The sequence below is a fragment of the Dermacentor albipictus genome, chromosome 6, assembly GCF_038994185.2.
Source record: "Dermacentor albipictus isolate Rhodes 1998 colony chromosome 6, USDA_Dalb.pri_finalv2, whole genome shotgun sequence".
Lineage (NCBI taxonomy): Eukaryota > Metazoa > Arthropoda > Arachnida > Ixodida > Ixodidae > Dermacentor > Dermacentor albipictus.
In genome coordinates this window covers 118,512,519-118,531,877 of record NC_091826.1, presented here as the reverse complement: position 1 = coordinate 118,531,877, position 19,359 = coordinate 118,512,519, and the positions used below count along the sequence as shown (strand labels likewise).

General features: G+C 48.2%; 1 protein-coding gene across 1 annotated transcript in view; it reads right to left on the bottom strand.

Moving 5' to 3' along the window:
- The window catches only part of LOC135916275 (protein lifeguard 4-like), a 39,901-nt gene extending 20,764 nt beyond the window's left edge, over window positions 1-19,137 (bottom strand). The window contains exons 1-4 of the mRNA XM_065449599.2: window positions 18,749-19,137; window positions 18,478-18,586; window positions 14,223-14,328; window positions 4,309-4,342 (exon numbers count right to left, since the gene is read on the bottom strand). Of these exons, the coding sequence (XP_065305671.1) occupies window positions 4,309-4,342; window positions 14,223-14,328; window positions 18,478-18,586; window positions 18,749-18,857 (358 nt within the window). The 5' untranslated portion in view covers window positions 18,858-19,137. The remainder of the gene's footprint in view (window positions 1-4,308; window positions 4,343-14,222; window positions 14,329-18,477; window positions 18,587-18,748) is intronic.
- Window positions 19,138-19,359: the final 222 nt, after the last annotated feature.

Here is a 19,359-nt window from a genome sequence, read left to right as displayed (position 1 = left end):
CCATACTTATATGGCCAACCCTTTTCAATCGTCATGGACCATCACAAACTTTGCTGGTTGTGCTCACTGAAAGGTCCTACCGGAACACTTGGTCGCTGGCCGTTATGCCTCCAAGAATATTCGTATTCTGTCATCTACAGGCCTGGCCGTCTCCACAAGGACGCTGGTTGCCTGTCTTGCTACCAGGTCGATGAGTCCTTCTCTGTGGCTGCCTTCGCTAATATCGCTAATGAGCAATAATGGGACCTATCACGGCGAGCACTCGTCGACCATCTGCACTCTACACCTACCAACGCCTCAGTTCGCCGATATGTCTTCTAGGGTGGCATTCTGTATTAAAGGAACTTTCTCCCTGGCGGGTCTGATCTTCTTCTTGTCGTGCCCAAACATATATGACGGCCATTGCTCTTTGAGCTTCATGACGCACCCACTGCAAGGCACCTTGGGGTAACTCGGACATATGACCGCGTCTGCCACCACTTCTATTGGCCCAGTCTTGCTCACTCTCTCCAACACTATGTTGCTGCCTGTGATTCCTGCCAGCATCAGAATAACACCTCAGATGCTACGAGCCGGTCATCTCCAGCCGATCTCCGCCCCTGTGGAATTGTTCTTTCGTGTTGGATTAGACCTCCTCGTCCCCTTTCCCACGTCATCTTCTGGGAACAAATGGGTAGCCGTTGTAACTGATTATGCCACCCGATACATCATCATGGAGGCCCTCCCAACCAGCGCCACTGCCGTCGCAGATTTTCTCTTCCATGACATCATATTGCTTCATGGCATCCTGAAAGAGCTGCTGACTGACCGTGGTTGTAACTTCTTGTCGAAAGTTATCACCAACATTGTGCACTCCTGCTCCACTCAACACAAGCTGACCACCTCATACCATTCTCAAACCAAAAGACTGACGGAGCAGTTAAACCATGCCTTCACAGATATGGTGTTCATGTACGTTTCAAAGGACCACCATGACTAGGACATTGCCCTTCCTTACGTCACACTCATATACAATTCTTCTCGGCACAATACCGCTGGATTTTCTCCATTTTATCTATTGTACGGTTGCGAACCCACCTTGCCCCTTGATATGGCACTTCCTCTGACTGCAACCTCAACAAGCGAGCATGCGTGCAACGCCCTCGCCCTCACCGACCGTGCTTGTCAGCTTTCCCATACTCGACTGACGGCCTCGCAAACCAATGACAAGCAGCTGTACAATGCCCGCCATTGTGATGCACAGTTCTCGTCTGGTGTACGCGTGCTCCTGTGGTGGCCCTCTTGTCACATTGTACTTTCAGAGAAGCTCCTTTTGCAATACACGGGGCCCTATCGCATGCTGTGCCTGGTGACGCCATTGACGTATGAAACTGCTCCTGTTAGTTCGACCTCACCCTGTACTCTGGCATCCAGTGATGTCATGCACGTCAGTAGGCTCAAGGCCTACTACACTGCTTCCAAGCCTGGCCTTTAGTTGCTCCAAGACGGCACTTTTGCCGGCGGGGGTAGTGCTACGGACCAGTATTTACAATGACGATGAGGCCAGTAGTGTGAAGATGACGCAATTGGAGGTTAGTGCGGGCTGTTGCCTCTTGACCAAGTGCGGCACATTTGTTTGTAAATATATCTGCATATAGCTTCTTGTCTGCATCTTCCTACGTAACAATACAAAAGCTTACTCGAAATTCCAGAAGAGCCCTTCTCATGACGAATGTTGATGTCAATGCAATTAGCGCTGAAGCAATGTGGTGACCGGCCGGATTGCCACCACTGGAAGCCATCATGTATGAGGCGTGTACAAAGCCAGGTTCCTCGAATGCACTTTCCTCTGGATATGGTGTGCCATCTAGTGGCGCCACCACAAAGTCCATACATGGCACGTGTCTGTAGACACGTGATAAGGCTTTGATTTTGAGAAATTTTCAAGGTTATTTTTTGTCATTGAAGAGCAGCATATACCCAGTGGCACATACCCAGTGACAAAAGTTGGTCTGACTGTTGGTTTCGAACCTGGTTGCCTCAGCCCAGCATACCAGACTTACTTTTCGTACAGCTGTGTACTAATTTGCTATAGAAATTGATGCTTTGCCTTTTGGGCGAAACTGTTTCTTTTTCTTTATTTTTCGCAACTTTAGTGTATTTGGAGTAAATTGTTCTTTTTCTAAGTGAGAGAAAGTTTTATTTCTATATGAAAGAATGAGTTGCACAGTACTGTGAAGGACTTTTTTTTTTTAGGTCATAGCAAATGGGTGCGCGTTACAATTTAGGGTGCTTTTTTTTTTCCTTTCCTTCGGACCCGGAAAACAGGTCCACGTTACAATTGAAGACGCATTAAAATCAAGTGAATATGGTATTTCGAGATACTTTAGAGTGACGCCACGAGGTTACGGACGGACTCGCCCTCCGCGAGAATGTGCATGTTGAACCTAATACGCTAAACAACAGCAGATGGTATGGGGCAATGATGGTCACCCAGAATGGAAAGAATTTCTAGCAAAGTTTTGTCTTGCGGCTACGTGGGTTTCGTTAACGAGATCTCGCAAGAGAGCATAAGTCTTCTGCCCACATCAAATAAAGAAGAGCGACTTTTTTTTTTTTGCTGCTGCTGCAATGCCACTGACAATGAAGAAAGCTCCAAGGCATTTAATGTAGCAGGGCTACGCACCTCCGTCTCCTCCATTGAATGCATTTAGATTGCCGAACATTGGCATGACACAGTTCTGTTGCATCGAATTCACTAGACAAACGACGAACTCATGTTTGTAGAAGTGGGTGTGGAAAGATGACGCGCTTGAAGAAACTTGAATGAGAAATTGAAATGCTTTTTCCCTTGTTGCCCCTTGTTACGAGTGTAGAAAAGTAGTTCCAAGAGGCGAACTGTCACTGCTCCTAGATTGCTCGCTAGGCCCTGGTTTGGCACAGTTCTGCAAACGGATTAAGTCGCTCATGCTTGTTTTTGTTGGTTGCGTCAAAGTCGTTCCTGACGATGTGGTTCCTCATCCTCGTTTGACTCGCCGTCAAAACGAAAGATGGCCGATTCGGCTGCTGATCATTGTCAATGCATGACATTGCCAGCGAGAAGAAAGCGCAAAATAGAAGTGAGGCGTGCAGACAGGACACAAGAGTAGAGAAGTGGACAACACGAACGCCGGCGTTCGTTTCGGCGTTCGTGTTGTCCACTTCTCTACTCTTGTGTCCTGTCTGCATGCCTCACTTCTATTTTGCATTATGAATCCTCACCAACTAGCTCAGCTTTCTGTCGTTCTAAGAAAGCGCACTGCTATAGATTTGGAAACTAAGCGCTTCTAACCGATGAGGCAATCATTGCTAACGTGCTTGCATCAGAAAGCAACAGTGATGGCCACAATGGGAATGACGATGCGGTAGAGCAGGCTGCCTCAACGTTGCCCTCGCAGGAGGCCCTGCAGATAATTCAGTCCCTCCAAGGCTTCGTTTTCACGAGGAACTTTCCCCTGCACTACATGGAGAACCTGGTTGCTTTGGAGAAGGATGTGAGCAAGCTTTGCATAAACCAAGCAATGCTGATGGAGATGGGGTTTTCTCGTGCAAGCCAGCGAAAAGTACATGGCGACATCCTTGTGCGAATCTTGCCCTAACATTTCTTTTGGACTTTTTAAACCTGGGAGGCTGCCAAGGCAACCTTCTCATATTTTTTAAAAGGCCCCTTTTGGGGCCTCTAAAGTGGATGCCTCGGCGGAGCTCACATGTCACTTGCCGTCCGTGACCTCTATTTGCAGTTGTTATAGCACTGCCATTCTTGAACACCAACAGCCGTGGCTTGGTACATGCGATTGGAGCGTGCAAAAAGCACAGTTAAACAAGTCAACACAATCAGCAGCCTGATGGAGGAAGGTGGTGGGGAGGAGCACTGGCTTCCCTGCCATTACAGTTTTCTCACAACAGCTCTGCCATCCCCCTATCTTGACTCTTTTCGTGCAACCCCATTTTAACAATTATCAGTTATAACAATGAAATTTTCATGGCACTTGAATATTGTTATAAGTGGGTTTTATGGTATTATCATGGCGAGTCCTTCATGCATGTGGAGGAATAATATTTGGCTTATGTGTTCATGGGGGCACTTCCTAGCATCTGGGTGGCCTTATTTCGTAATCATAAATAATGAGAGAGTACCACAAAAGGCCCTTCCGAGTATGACGCCTCAAACCTGACCAATGACGCCAGATACACAAATTTTTTCTCGCGTAAGCCTCTCGTGAACATTTTGAAAAAGACAAAGTACAGCAATCTTTCCAAAGCAATAATTATCAAGTTTTTTAGACTCACCGACAACAGCAACGGTGAAAGCTTGCACAAGGGTCTGGAAAAAATAAAGCAATACTCAGCAACGCACATAAGCTCTCGCTTGCTTGTTTAGACTGCTCGCTTACATTGACTATCATCAGCGGTTACTGCAAAATTTTTTATGAAAAACCATCAACTGACCCATAAATGAAAAAGCCGGCGTCTGTAGCAGCGAGACAGCACCTAAATTCACATTGGCTGTGATGCCCTGTCACGTGTGTTCCTTGACAGGGCAGAGCAGGCTAAATGGACCACCTACTATTGCAGTGCAATAGGTACAAAAATATGCAAAAATATGAGGGAAGCATAGAAAATCATCTCTGAAGATGGGACTGTTTGGAACATAGTATTTCTTTCACATATTCTTTAACACATGCCTGCATTTCTGGAGGATTGTCAGCGCCCGGCGGCTGCACGCCGGCACGCGCAGGTCTGTGCAACGACAACCATTATGTTATGTGCAACGGGTTGCAGCAGCAGCAGCAGCAGCAGGCATTGTCGCAACAATGTGCTGAAATTGTTTCAAAATTGTTCGTGTTTAAGTTACTGAACACTACAGAAACAGGGAAGCGATTTGCCCGTTGTGTCGACAATATTCACACGTGGATACAGGCAATCAACCAATGCGCAATAGCGAGCGTACTGTTGTGACTTCGGGGTGGAGGACGAGAAACGGACTCTTTCTGTAGATGCAGAAATGAAAAATTTTATATAATATTTACAGATAGTAGATGATAGCATACGTGTGGCTGTAAGAGCGCATCAGACCGAATTGGCGGCTGGAGGCAACTCTCTTCACAATGGGCCAGTCCTCCCAGTCTCTTTGGCGACTCCTCGTCGGCAGGAACCAGGCGGGGCGGGTGATGACGTCACCCGCGTTAAATTCTTGATTCATCACAGAGATGGCTGGGTGTTTCTTGAAGTCCCCTCCTGCGTCGAATTCTTGATTCGTTGCAGAGAAGTGGGAGCTCTCGTCGCCTCTATGATAGGCACGTAGTATGGCCGCTCCCGTCGCCTCGATGATAAGCACGTGGTATGGCACAACAGCACCCCTGCCACCAGATAATACATCCACAAGTCAAGCTGTTCAACGCGGCTTGACGTATGTGATGTGCTGATTGAGTGACGGCCTTAATGGGGTTAAGGAAATGGCTTAGCCGCGCTTTCATCCGCTAGTCTTTCCCTTACTTGGATTTGAGAAAACTCACGGAGTGACCGAAAATCAATGCTAACCACTTCGACAAAAGTGAGCACCCTCCCAATGCTCTCCACAACGCCAGACCAAACTCCATTAAAACAAATGCTCTAACCCCTTCTGTGCTCTCAACAGCACCATTACTGTTATTGTACTAAACACGAAACACGCACGCGATAAAGAGCCGGGGATACAGACCTGTACAAATAGTGCTCGCAAAGAAGACAATTCAAAGAGAATAAACAGCTAAAGAATAGATTGCAAAGCAATTCCTAACAGTCATTCGGGCAGGCCAGACACAGCTGAGGTGATCAAGAAAGTTTCTATTTTGCCCTGTCTCGCTCCGAGCAAAATTCTGTCAGTTGGTTTGAAATGATAGCCCATTCGAGTGGCTGCGGTTGGCTCTCGAACAATCCGGAAGCTCATTTTAATCAGTGACACTAACGTTACAATACCCTTCACATGATAGTGTGTCGTAAGTGATTATCAATCAACTTCAATGTGAAGAGACAAAAGTATACATAAAAATGTAGCATTAAAACTTAATTTCTAGGATAAGCTCTCGGATAAGCATAGGCTGCAGCCTAAAAGGCTCTGCTAAGACCGTCACCATTTGTTTGCAGCTTCCAAAATGGTTCTGTGATAATGGGCACCAATTTCATTGGGGCCTTCTACTTGTCATTGGATATACCAACTTGCTGACATGCATCGCATGATCAAACAAGTGTTTCAATCTCTTTCCAGCATCCTGGCCAATAGAAATCTTCTGCTAGCCTAGCCGTTGTCTTCTTGATACCGACGTGACCCGCCTAAGCATTCCCATGCGTTAACTCTAAAAGCTGTGGTCAGTACTTTTCTGGCACAAGTAGTTGGTTGTATGTCCGACCCTTGGAATTCTGATATTTCTGGTGCTTGAGACCTGACTTAGTGTAGAACGAGATGTTCTTTCGGGCTACTCCTGCATTCACATTAGCCTGCAGCACAGTTAGCGAAGGGTCATTTCTCTGTGCCACAATAAGCACCTCTTAGTCAACCCTACTAAGCTGCTCCCAGGAAAATGATGCGGGACTAAGTAGTGAACCTTCCACTTCAACCCTAGGTACCCCATTTTCCCGAGTCTCGAAAGGCTCCTCATCCACTGTCACTGATCTGGTAAATGATCCGTGACAAGTCTGAGTCATCTGCTTTTCATCAGTCGTATCTCCCGGCCTAGGCTGCCGCTGTGAGGATGTTACATTGTCAGTTTCCTTGTTCGAAGATGAGTTTTCAAGTTTCTTTGAGAGGGCGCATGACCGTGATCGCGTTAATGTCATGCGAGCGAGACTGGTAGAGAACGACCGGCCCTCCTTTTCTAAAATCTGCTCAGATTTGTTGAAAAAAAGATATGAAAAGTGTTCGGGTAAACTTTGACTCGTGGCTGCCTCCGTTTTCAACCTTCCAAACATGCCCTCGAGGGTTGCCCTGGCAACTGGCAAGCACGCGCTCTGCTCTTCTGCAACTTGTCTGATTCAGGCGCATTCCCCTGTAAAGTCTCCGGGAGAAATACAGTATGGATGAGTAACATCCATGGTGGCGGCAGAATCACTAAGTGCCCTGCACATTTTCTCATTTACCACGACGTACTGCATGTATGGCTCGACCAGCTTCAGATTTTCATCTGAGTGGCTAATGCCTACAAACACGATTTGCGCCTTGCAATGTAAGGAAAAGTGGCCTTCCTTTTTGCAACAGAAGCAGATAATTGGTCTCTGGGCCTCGAATGCTTGCTCAACGTCTGCCTCAGCTTTAGCGGCCCCAGGCAACTGGGCTGTCTCTGCTAGCCCTTCCCTCGCTATCTCAGCCTTGGTCAATACTTTTTTGCTGAACTCGTTGCTCGCAGATGATTTCTTATTCAGCGAAATTGGGTTGCCAGGGGAAAACCACTTTACAGAATAGTCCTTTCTTTCTGAATCGGTTTTTCTTAGAAGTTTCGGCGCGTGTAATATTCTTCCGCAAGCTGCGCTGCCTTCTCTAGGTCTACCTCTGGGAGCCTGTCCTGCAGCCAAAGTCTAACTTCCTCTGGAAGAACTCGGTAAAACTGCTCCAGTGCTATGCATTCAAGCACCTTGTGGTGGTTTCCATACACTGCTGCACTTTCGAGCCACTCTATTAAGTTAGACTTTAACTCGTACAAGAACTCAGTGTGCGACTCACTGCCCCTTTTTGCCTGTCTAAACCGCTGTCGAAATGCCTCCGCAGAGAGGCGGTATTTACGAAGAAGCACGGCTTTTACGTTTCCCTAGTTCTCATAGTCTACTTTAGACAAGCGTGCAAGAACTTCCGCAGCCTCTCCTGGGACAATTGAAAGAAGTTTTTGAGACCAAAGGCTTTCGTCCAGCCCTATCTTTTCACATGTACGTTCTAAATTCACGGGAAAAAGTGCGATATCATCGGCTATCCTGTGCGGTAGCACCAGGTCCTGTATTCTAAGTATAGGCGTATCGTCTCCACCGTAAAGGGGACTGAACGTGCCAAGCTGATTTGAGTTAGCTTTATTTCCAGTTCTCTTATTTTAAGAGCATGGTCTCGCTCTTGCGCCTACTCTTTTCTTCTGCCTTCTCGCGCCTTTTCTGCTCCTCCTTGCGCATTTTTTTCTCGCTGCTTCTCTCAAAAATTTCTCCCCAAACCTCTTCGACTTTCTCCTCAGTTGCCCCTTCTGCCCTTATAAAGTCCAGAATGGCTTTCTTTTACCTTGCCGTGGCGACCGAAATGCCCATCTCCTGACAAATATCAAGAAGGCCCGGTACCCTGAGTTTCTCCATCACGATCTGACGGCTCGTCTTATGTTTTGCCTCCAAATTAGCTTTGCTTCCGAAGCTGGAAATCTACGCAAGGCCTGAAGCGAACTAAGACAAAACCACTACAACCCTTTCAGAACACTTGAGCAATTGTCCTTGGCATTTACATGAGCGACAAAGGTCTCGTGATTCGAAAGGTAAACGTCGGGCACACAGCCTTCCAAAATGGCTCACGCTGGTCATGGCTGTCGTTGGGCTGTGTAGCGGGCGTTATCTGGCTTCAAATCCCGCAGCTTGCTATCCACTGTTGTGACTTCGAGGTGGAGGATGAGAGACGGACTCTTTCGGTAGATGAAGAAGAAACGAAAAACTTCATGCAATATTTATAGATGGCAGATAGCTTTAAGACATATAACATATAGCTGTAAGAGCGCATAAGACCGACTGGGTGGCTGGAGGCGACTCTGTCTTCAAAATGCCCCAGTCCTCCCTTAAGTCCCTTTGGCAACTCCTCGTCGGCAGGTACCAGGCGGGGCGGGCGATGACGTCACCCATGTCGAATTCTTGATTCGTCATGGAGAAATGGGAGCTCTCGTCGCCTCGATGATAGGCACGCGCTATGACACAACAGTATGCACAGAACACCTGCAGCGTCCATTCGCCATCTGTGCCAGTCAATCTTCTACTTGCGTCAGCGTTGTGCATCCACTGTGGGCACTATATGAAGCTCTCCCATAGCGCTACGTGAAAGTTTCATGACCAGATGAAAAGTATTGAAGGATACTGTTATGATGCCACACCGCCCTTTTGCTGACATGCCACAGCTCTGCAGCAAAGCAGCGTTCATCTGATAGTCACTGTCCTCAAAGTGTTCGGAGCGTAGAAACTTGCACTTTGACGGTGCCCATGTTGGCTGCGATGGGCGTGCAGTCCTAATCCATATCCTTCGAAGCTTCGGCTCTGCCGAAACGGTATAACTCGGATTGTCTCACCTGACGATACTTTTCTGACACCTTTGCGCATAGCAGCGTAGAGGCATTCTCCCGCATTATGCCAGATGCTTCGTTGATCACATTACAGAGCAGCACACAATGAAAACAGTGACTTTAAAGACTTGGGCACAAGCTTCATTGCAAAAGCAAGTACGCGGCCACTAGCAACTGCTCGGTCAAGATGTCGTTCACTACCAGTCGGCACCATCCATGCAAGTGGAGAGACGCAGGTGATGGCTCGCACGCCGGTATCCAGCACAGACGTCACAGAAACGCCACTTCCTCTAGTGCACGGTGTTACTGCCAGATGCTGTATTTCGCGAAAAATGCATTGTATTTGTTATTTCCTGCTAGTTTCTGCCTGAAAACAAGGTTGAGTGAGCCAGTTTCAGCACCCGAGTTCTCATTTAGGCTCAAGATCTCGGTTGCAAAAGTTTTATACAGTATCACTGCAAGATGAAATTATGGGGTTTACCACCCCAAAGCTGCAGAGTGTGTTATGAGGAATTCCTGAGCGAAGGGCTCTAGATTAACTTTGACTACCTGAGGTTATTTAACTTTCTCTCATAGCACTGCACATCGGCATTTCTGGATTGTGACTGCAATGCAGATGGACACGCCTCGTCGCTCTCCACTGGCGAGGGGTGGCTCACGTTCGCGTTCCCGTTCCCGCCCAAGACAAACTTCTGAGGGCTTCTGCTGGTACCACACCAGGTTCGGCGCCAGCGCTGCAAAATGTCGACAGCCTTGTCGCTGGCAGGGAAACATGGAAGCGAGTCACTAATGGCGGCGCGTGACTCAACCGCTACGGGAAGCCGCCTATTCTACATCACAGACAGGATCGCAGGCCATCGCTTTCTTGTGGACACTGGTGCAGAGGTAAGCGTCATTCCTGCCTCTCGCCAGGACCGACACCGTTGTCCGAGGACTGCACCTTTGCAAGCTGTAAATACATCCACAATCGCAACATATGTCCAACGCTCCCTCACCATTGACCTGGGCCTGCGTCGCATATTTCGATGGATTTTCATCCTCGCCGACATGCGCTTCGCCATACTAGGTGCGGACTTTCTTACCCATTTCGGTTTGAACGTGAATCTCCGCACCCGTCAACTTGTGGACTGTACGACCAGCCTCTCCATACAAGGTATCCTCACACCACTGTCCACCTCTACGCAACCAGCTCCGCATTCGCCATCATCAGAATTTGCCTCTATCCTCAGTGAATTTCCTGAACTTACCATACCTACCAATTTGGAACTTCCAGTGCGGCACACTGTGACGCACCACATCGTCACTACAGGTCCTCCAGCGTCCTGCAAGCCACGACGTCTTGCTGGAGACCGCCTCGCCACAGCTCGCAGAGAATTTGATCACATGCTGCAGTTAGGCATAATCCACCCACCGTCAAGCAGCTAGTCATCTGCGCTGCACATGGTGCCCAAGCGTGACCCCGGAGATTGGAGCCCTTGTGGAGACTATCGTGCATTGAATGCCCGCACCGCTCCCGACCGGTACCCGCTCCCACATTCACGCACATTCACGACTTTGCTACCACTCTTGCTGGAACAACCATATTTAGCAAGATTGACCTAGTCAAAGCATACCATCAAATTCCTGTGGAACCAGCGGACATACCAAAGACTGCCATCACAACACCTTTTGGCCTATTCGAGTATGTCCGCATGCCTTTTGGGTTACGTAATGCAGGCCAAACTTTCCAACGCTTCATCAATGAAGTCATACGTGGTCTGCACTTCGTCATCGCCTATCTTGATGATCTGCTGGTGGCAAGTTCTTCACCAGAGCAGCACGCTGACCATCTGCAGTTGCTGTTTTCGCGACTGCAGGAACATGGCTTAACTATCAACACAGCCAAATGTGTCTTTGGTGTTGATAACGTCGAATTTCTTGGACACCTTGTCACACCTGAAGGAATCAAGCCATTGGACAGGAAGGTTCAAGCTCTGCGGGATTTTCCACGTCCAACGTCGCTTCACAAGCTCCGCGAATTTCTCGGGCTTCTGAACTTCCATTGTCGGTTCCTGCCGAATATAGCGCGCATCATTCTACCTCTGACCGACATGCTGAAGGCTCCAAAGGCACCATCTGCGATCTTGGAGTGGACAGCCGAAGCAGACGCCGCCTTCCAAGAAGCCAAGAATGCCCTGGCACAAGCCACCCTCCTAGTGCATCCCCTAACTGATGCGCCCATGCGGCTCATCACCGACGCCTCCTCCAGTGCCGTTGGTGCAGTTTTACAAGAATTCCAGCAAAATCTGTGGTGCCCACTCGGTTTCTTTTCGCAGAAGATGAAGCCGGCTGAAACTCGATACAGTACTTTCGACCGCGAACTCCTTGCTATCTACCTTGGCATTCGCCACTTTCGCCACCTTCTCAAAGGTACCGTGTTCCACGTACTGACGGATCATAAGCCATTGACATTCGCTTTCCGTGGAAACCACAGCACACACACGTCCCGGCAAATTCGGTACCTGCATTTTATTTCCGAATTCATGACCGACTTACGGTACATCGAGGGACCCGTGAATGCGGCTGCCGATGCCCTGTCACGTGTCGACGTGCTTTCCACTGCTGCTGTGGATTTCGACATCATCGCAGAGGCACAACATTCTGACAACGAGCTGCGTGATCTGCGCGCAGGGTCCACATCTCTCTCGTTTGCTGAGGTGCCACTGCCGTTCTCCTCCGGTACGATCGTCTGCCACATGTCAACAGGCCGTGCCCGTCCATTTGTGCCTTCCTCGCACCGTCGTCAAGTTTTTGGCAGGCTACACGACTCGAGCCATCCTGGTGTTCGCGCCACTCAGCGCCTCATCACCTCCCATTATGTGTGGCCCGGCATCAACGCAGGTGTCCGCCGCTGGGCTCGAGAATGTCAACGCTGCCAACGTGCAAAAACGACCCGCCACACCAAGTCACCACTTCAACCCTTCCGTCCTCCCGACTCTCGCTTTGACCATGTTCACATCGACATTGTCGGTCCGCTGCCTTCATCGAGTGGTAAACGATACATCCTCACCTGCGTTGACCGCTACACGCGCTGGCCTGAAGCGATTCCCGTACACGATATTACGGCGCCAACCGTGGCATCCGTTTTCGTGGCCGGTTGGATATCTCGTTTCGGCTGCCCCAGCGTGGTAACAAAACAACCGACCGCAGACGACAGTTTGAAAGTGAGCTCTTCGGAGCGCGTTAACAAGCATCCTCGCCACATCCGCACAACTGCATACCATCCGTCAGCAAATGGAATGGTGGAAAGGCTTCACCGCCAGTTGAAAGCCGCCCTCATCGCCGCCCGCGACGCTCGAACTTCATGGGTCGACGACCTGCCGCTAGTTCTACTAGGTATTCGGTCGGCGATAAAAGAGGACCTCGGGTGTACAGCTGCCGAAATGGTCTACGGGAGGACACTACGTCTACCCGGCGAATTCTTCGCACCACCTGCAGTCCCCAACCTCTCGCCTCCTGCCTACGTTGAGCAACTTCGGTCGCTCTTTGAGCGCTTGCGACCTACATCACCTCGACAGCGCTCCACTTACAACGTTTTCGTAAGCAAAGACCTAGCTGCCTCAACTCACGTTTTCGTGCGCCGCGAAGGCATCCGACCCGGCCTCACTGCACCGTACGAAGGCCCGTACGAAGGCCCGCCGAGAAAAGACTTTTACTGTTTTTGTGAACGGCCGTGAAAACGTGATTTCAATCGACCGTGTGAAGTCTGCGTACATGGCAAACTTGTGCGTTCCTCTTGCACTCCCCACTCGTTCCCCGGCCGATTCTCTCCCATCCGTACCCTGCCCCGTGAGCAAGCACGTGTCCTGGGCATCAGCGCGACAGCAGCGACCTTTGTATCTACGGGGGGGAGGCCTGTAGTGGATCCGATTCCACCGCCCCCGCCGTGAGCGTCTGCACAACAAGCGGATGTTTATGTTCGCAGCGCCGGCCCCCTCGGCGTGGAAGTCACGTACAATAAAGGCTCAGTTTCACCGCCGCTCGGCTGCTCGCCGGTCGCTCTCAAAGTTCGTTCTCTTCTCTCTGCGCGCGTCTGTCTATAGCGGACGCATTTCGCGCCCCTATAAATAGCATTGGAGATATCGTATCTCCCTGCCTGACGCCTTTCTTTATTGGGATTTTGTTGCTTGCTTTATGGAGGACTACGGTAGCTGGTAGCTGTGGAGCTGCTATAGATATCTTCCAGTATTTTTACATATGGCTCATCTACACCCCGATTCCGTAATGCCTCCATGACTGCTGAGGTTTCAACTGAATCAAACGCTTTCTCGTAACATTAGTGCAGCCTTATTAGCAGTACCTTAAGAGTGAGCAGTACTAATCACAAAGATCATGCACTAATCCACTGTGTCTTAGAAAAATTCCACTAGTTGATCTGGAGCACGTTCTGAATTGAAGTGACACTTCACTGATTGTGTTGGATCAACTTACTTCATAGCTGACCACTTTTGCTCTGCCGTCAGCGCCCTGATTCAACCATGAATTCGAATCCATAATGCATCACTTCCTCCTGCTTAAGTCATGAACGTGTCTGCTTTTAACACACAGGTGTACATAAATGTACTATCTTGCATTATCACTGCATTTCCAGCCAATATGGGAATCAAATAAGCATTTCATGGATTGCAAATGACTTAAGTAAAAACAGCCCAATCCCCCTGACCCCTGAATAATTGTAAGAGCATAACCTCAAGGAAAACCAAAGCTCTTTCCAGCATTGGCTAAACATGTCAATTCAGGAACAACCCAGCACGGAGCAATTTGTTTACTGTTGGCAGGCCTGGATTTAAGAAAACCAAGTGCTCACTCCAGGACTCGGGCAACTGCTCCGACTCGACCAGTGGACTTCACCGTAAAGGTGAGCAAATAAGTTGAGCATCAGACTTCAACAAAACTTACAAAGCCCATCAGGAGAAAGTAGTTTGTGGGTGTCTCCCGCCTCTTCACCATCAGAGCCAAGAGGAGGGCCATGGACATGAAGAATGCGCCCCCCACCATCCAGTGGCTGGAAAAAAAGAGAAAACAATTTATGAGGTGCAACATCACAAAGCAATGTCTCATGCTGAGAGGGACCCATGTAGCAAGGGGCTCCCAATTAATTCTGACCACCTGGGGCTCCTTAACAAGCATACTTAAGCACACAAGCACTTTGGCATTCCACCACATCAGAATGTAGTTGTTGAGGCAAGGAATAAAACCAGAGACTTCGTGCTCTGCAGTGGAACACCATATTCACTGAGCCACCACAGCAGTTAAAGGAAGGAAAACATCAGTCAGTGTGTAATCCGAGATAATTGCACTGTAGTAACATGAAAATCTCGGCACGCTACATCGCTCCTGACTGAAGGTAGTGCTGCCATCATGTGATAGCAGCATTGCACATTTTATGTTTTTTGGGCAGCATGTTGAACTTAGAAAGCAAACAGCAAGCAGAACATATCTATATATTTAAAACCAGGCTTTTTGCATCTGGCTGAGTAAGACAGCCACAAATGTTTATAGTCATGCAATGTGGAGCGTTATTGCTAAATTTTGGGCAACTCCTTTAACCCCCACAAGGCTCAGACACCATCCCACGAAGAAAATTAAAACAAGTTCAACACCTTTATTTCCGGCTATGGAGAGTACATACATAACAAGAAAACAAAGAAAAGGACCCCTCACTAGGTTTGAGCAGTGAAAACGAACAAGCACGCTGCGTATAAGACACAGTGTGACCGTGCCTACCAAGTATCAAATGTCTGTGTGGCACGAAAATGGTTGTTTCAAGCAGAAGACCGTGCGCTCTTCCTTTTGAAGGAGCCACGCTTCAAGCAAGAGAGTCAAGGTCCCATTCACAAATGCCTCTACGTAAGATGCACTGCTTGCAATGTCGCCGACCATGACTTGTGACTTCCGTTAATCATCCAATGCTGCCACTCGGAATGCACCACACATCAAAACAGAAATAGGAGAAAATAACATTTCTCGAGGTAATCTCCCTTAGCACTAACATACTTATACTAGCGTTCCAGCAGGACATGGATGCCAGTAGCACAGAAAGATTTTGCCAGCCATTAACAGACAGCCTGCTTGACATCACCATCACTTCCAAAGTGCTGGCCTCCCAGGAACATTTTTGGTAGTTCAGACCAGTTCAAACAAATGACGATCACTTGGAGCGAGCTTAGAAATGTATGGTGGATGCAGAAGTTCCTCCTAACTGAGATACCACACAGTGCACATTGTACGGTGCACTGCGTGTTGGCACGCATCTTGGTTAACAAAAACAACCATAGTAATCAACAAGCCAGGTTGTTTTTTTCTTGAGTGCACTGTGCACGCAACGGAAAAGCTCACAAAAGTACTGCCTTTTCATGGTCACATCACAGGGCAGGCAATCAGCATAAGTTATGCTGTGTTCAGCTAAGAAAAATCTGTGCCATGAGTTTTGCTGTCTATGCACCGCCTCGTGGCATGTTCTACCACTGACGTCCAACCACCCCGTAACTGCTTGCACCACCGAACTATTGTGGTGCTGCTTAGCATCTTGTCATTATGTTGACTTTAAAGTCTAGTGTGAATTTCAGTTAGTTTTCAGCCTTTGTTCACGAGAAACTTCATTATATGTGTTGTTCTACAAGTGAATTCATGGGCTGTTCCGTCACCTTAACACGTCCCTTCTGGTGCGAAGTGACACCAGCACACCATGGCATAATAGCCGACAAATGTCTCATAACAGCACAGCAAACTGATGGTGCTAGTGTGAATACATATGTGCATACAATGAAAAATTCGGGTTTGACTTGAGCAACCATTGTAACGTTTTCTAGATACCAAGACAACACAGGGCTGTAAGTGACACCATTGTGGATGGTTCCATTTCGATACCTTGGACTCTTTAAGAGGACACTACACAGAAAAATGATTTCTTCTGAATCAGTAAATTACCCTTATACAACATCAAAAACACCACTCTTACCATGACAAGACACTTGGTTAGTCAGAAAAAGTGCAACAACAAAAGATGGGTGTCAAATTCTCCTTGAAGTTCCCGCACCAGTTCACTATGACGTTATGAATTTCAACAGCATCTTCTAGGGCCCAGTTAGTTCTTTGGTGGTAAAAATAAACTATATTGTCTCCTAAAGGGGTGAAAGATTGAACATAGCGCATTTCGGGAACTTTTGCTGAGCCAAAAGCCTGAATGCAAAAAGATGCTTTGGTGTCTGTGACACATCACAGTAACGCACAGGCATTGCAGATTGAGCACCTAATTCAAAAGCTGAAAGTTTGATATTCATTTTCCTTTCTAATAAGCACTGGGTGCGGGATGAGTTTGGGGCAGTGGTGATTTCATGCGGCGGCACACCGAACGCAATGGCATGTGACGGCCTGACTGGGTACAGCAGGCGCATGCTGCCAGATACATTGGTTGAATGTTTTCCGTCATTTCTTCAGTTTTGTGTTGCCGCAATGCAAGGTGAAACAAAATTTGAACTAACATGTTGCGGTTCTGGGTGGACGAACAGTTACTCGAGCATAACCGAAGCTGGTGAGGCCATTCAGTTCAATTGGCTTTCATCACGGCCTCACCAGATGGAACGGTGGAAAGCCTGGACATGCACAGTCTGTGGGCATCTGTACACACTACAGTGCTCAGCAATTAAAACGCGGTAGTTGGAGCGGATGGCCGCTGCCGACTTTTGCGCAGACTGTGAGCGCGGGAGATACCGAGCTGATGCATCATGGTATACGATGAAATTGAGAGCATTTGTGATGCATTCTGACACATTCTACATTTGTTCCAACACCATGTCTGACGGTGACAACCAGTCCACTCCTGGCCTGACCAGCTGGGCCAACGACATCATGGGCTTTATTTTCCACAATGTTCTTCAACATCACGGCGCCCCTTGTGAGCTCATCACTGACCATGGTTGCTGTTTTCTTTCAGAAGTTGTGGACGAACTTCTGCGCTCGTGCTTGACTTGTGACAAATTCACAACAGCGTATCCTCCCAATCTAATAGACTTAGAGCATCTGAACTGTACCACTCCCAGTCATGCTTTCCATGTATGTGTCTGACAGCCATAGGGAATGGGGCATTGCAACACCTTTCATTACATTTGCACATAACTCTTCGCGACATGACACTGCCAGTTACTCTCCTTTTTTACCTTTTGTTTGGACGTGACCCTCTTCTCCCAATCGACACGCTGTTCCCTTCTGATGTGGTCTCAAGTACTGTGCACACATGTGATGCCTTTGCCCGCAATTGTCTGCTCACATCTTTCGTGGCTCAAATGACGTTACGTCCGTAACCACAGGGACGTGCATTTCAGGCCTCAGTGTGTAGTCTCGCTCTGTGCACTTTTCCATCGTACTGGACTCTCCAAGAAACTCCACTCGCGCTATCACAGCTCATACCGTATCTTGCATCAAGTCACCAACGTGGCATATGAGGTATCCTCTGTGGCTTCCATGTTGTAATCTGTGGGACCAACGGCTGAAATTATTCATGTTTTCTGCCTCAAGCTGTACTACGCTACTGCTTGCTCTTCGTCATAGACAATGCTTTTGCCACCAGGTGTTGTGTGACAAGTGCTTTGCCCACTGGCAAGCAGGACGACGGTGGTTATAGCTGATGCTCTGCTAATGCTGACCTCAGATAGGGCTGTGCCATCTTGCCAGTTTGTGCTACTAAATATAATGGCCCACCCTCGACAAGAGCACCTAATGGTAATAATGATTCTTCGAATTTTGCATGCATGCAGTAAAATGGGCCTCAAGTGGAGCATACTCCAGTGGATCATACTTTGTCTGAATTTGAGGTAAAGAATGAACTAAATGCTCCCTTTAACGGTAAACCGGCCATAATACATGTGCTCAATGTCTTGTATAAGTGGTGTGTGAAGGTGCAACAGATGCACACAGTTAGATACACAGCTGCTCAAAGTTGTGTGCGGATATTTTATTTTCTTTACTTTTCTTTCATCTACATCATTTTTCCTGCCGCACGGTCTTCCTACGCTCTCATTAAAGCCATTGCTTACGGATCACATCAGCTGATGCAGGATTCTTTAAACTTGAGATTAGCCCACTACAGTGGATATACAGAGGCTCCGCAATGGGCGAAAATGGGAATAACAATGAGCAAACAAAGTGCACCTACTTCTGGCTAATGTAGAGCTTGACAGCTGGCGTGAACATTCCGAAGGCTGCAATCACCGTGGTAGCCAGCAGTTGAATGCTGAGGATACCGTAAACCTTGCGCAGGAAACCTGGGGCGGCATTCAGAAACCAGCAAAACCAAAATAATCGCAGCGTCAATCTAGAACAATTCGAAAATGAACGGTTAACATAAGGGTTCTTTCTAGAACACAGGGCGCGAACGCACGAGGAGGCGACCCAGCCCACTTTCATGCACTAAACGCATCACTTACCCAGTCGGACGTAGACGTTTGCTTTCGACACGTTGTTATTGTAGCAAAAATCATCTAGGATTGAGGACTGGCCTGCTCTGTCGTCCATACTTATTTTTACGTCGGCCATGGTAGCGGACTACACACTCCTTTTGCTCGCTCTATGGCCTGAGCGCAAGCAGCACAGTTTCACTTCTCAGATACGAAACACAGCAGCAGTAGTGCAGGGGGGCCTTACGACTTGATAACGCAATAACAGCAGCGGTTTAGAGAGTGACGTTCGGTACGTTGCTAATGCAGCTTCGCTGCCTAAGCACTACGCACCACTAACTGCTGCTGCAGCTGAGACGAAACCAACAGAACGAACGAGCGCGAGCCAGTTCAGAAGGGTATTCGCCCCGTACGTGTACTCATTACTCTATCACTGTGACTCTATGCAGCATGTCAGCCGTAAGCCAGTTGTAGCCTAATGAGCAACTGGCTCGAGCCACTTCTGTTTCTGCCGCTTTCACACATGAAGCGTTCATTCATGGTTGTAGAAAATATTATATTTCTTCCCTTCATGCTTTCATAGCTCTCTTTTGCACTGTTTACATTGTCTGACATCGCAGAGGTGTATAGTGATTGCGGCC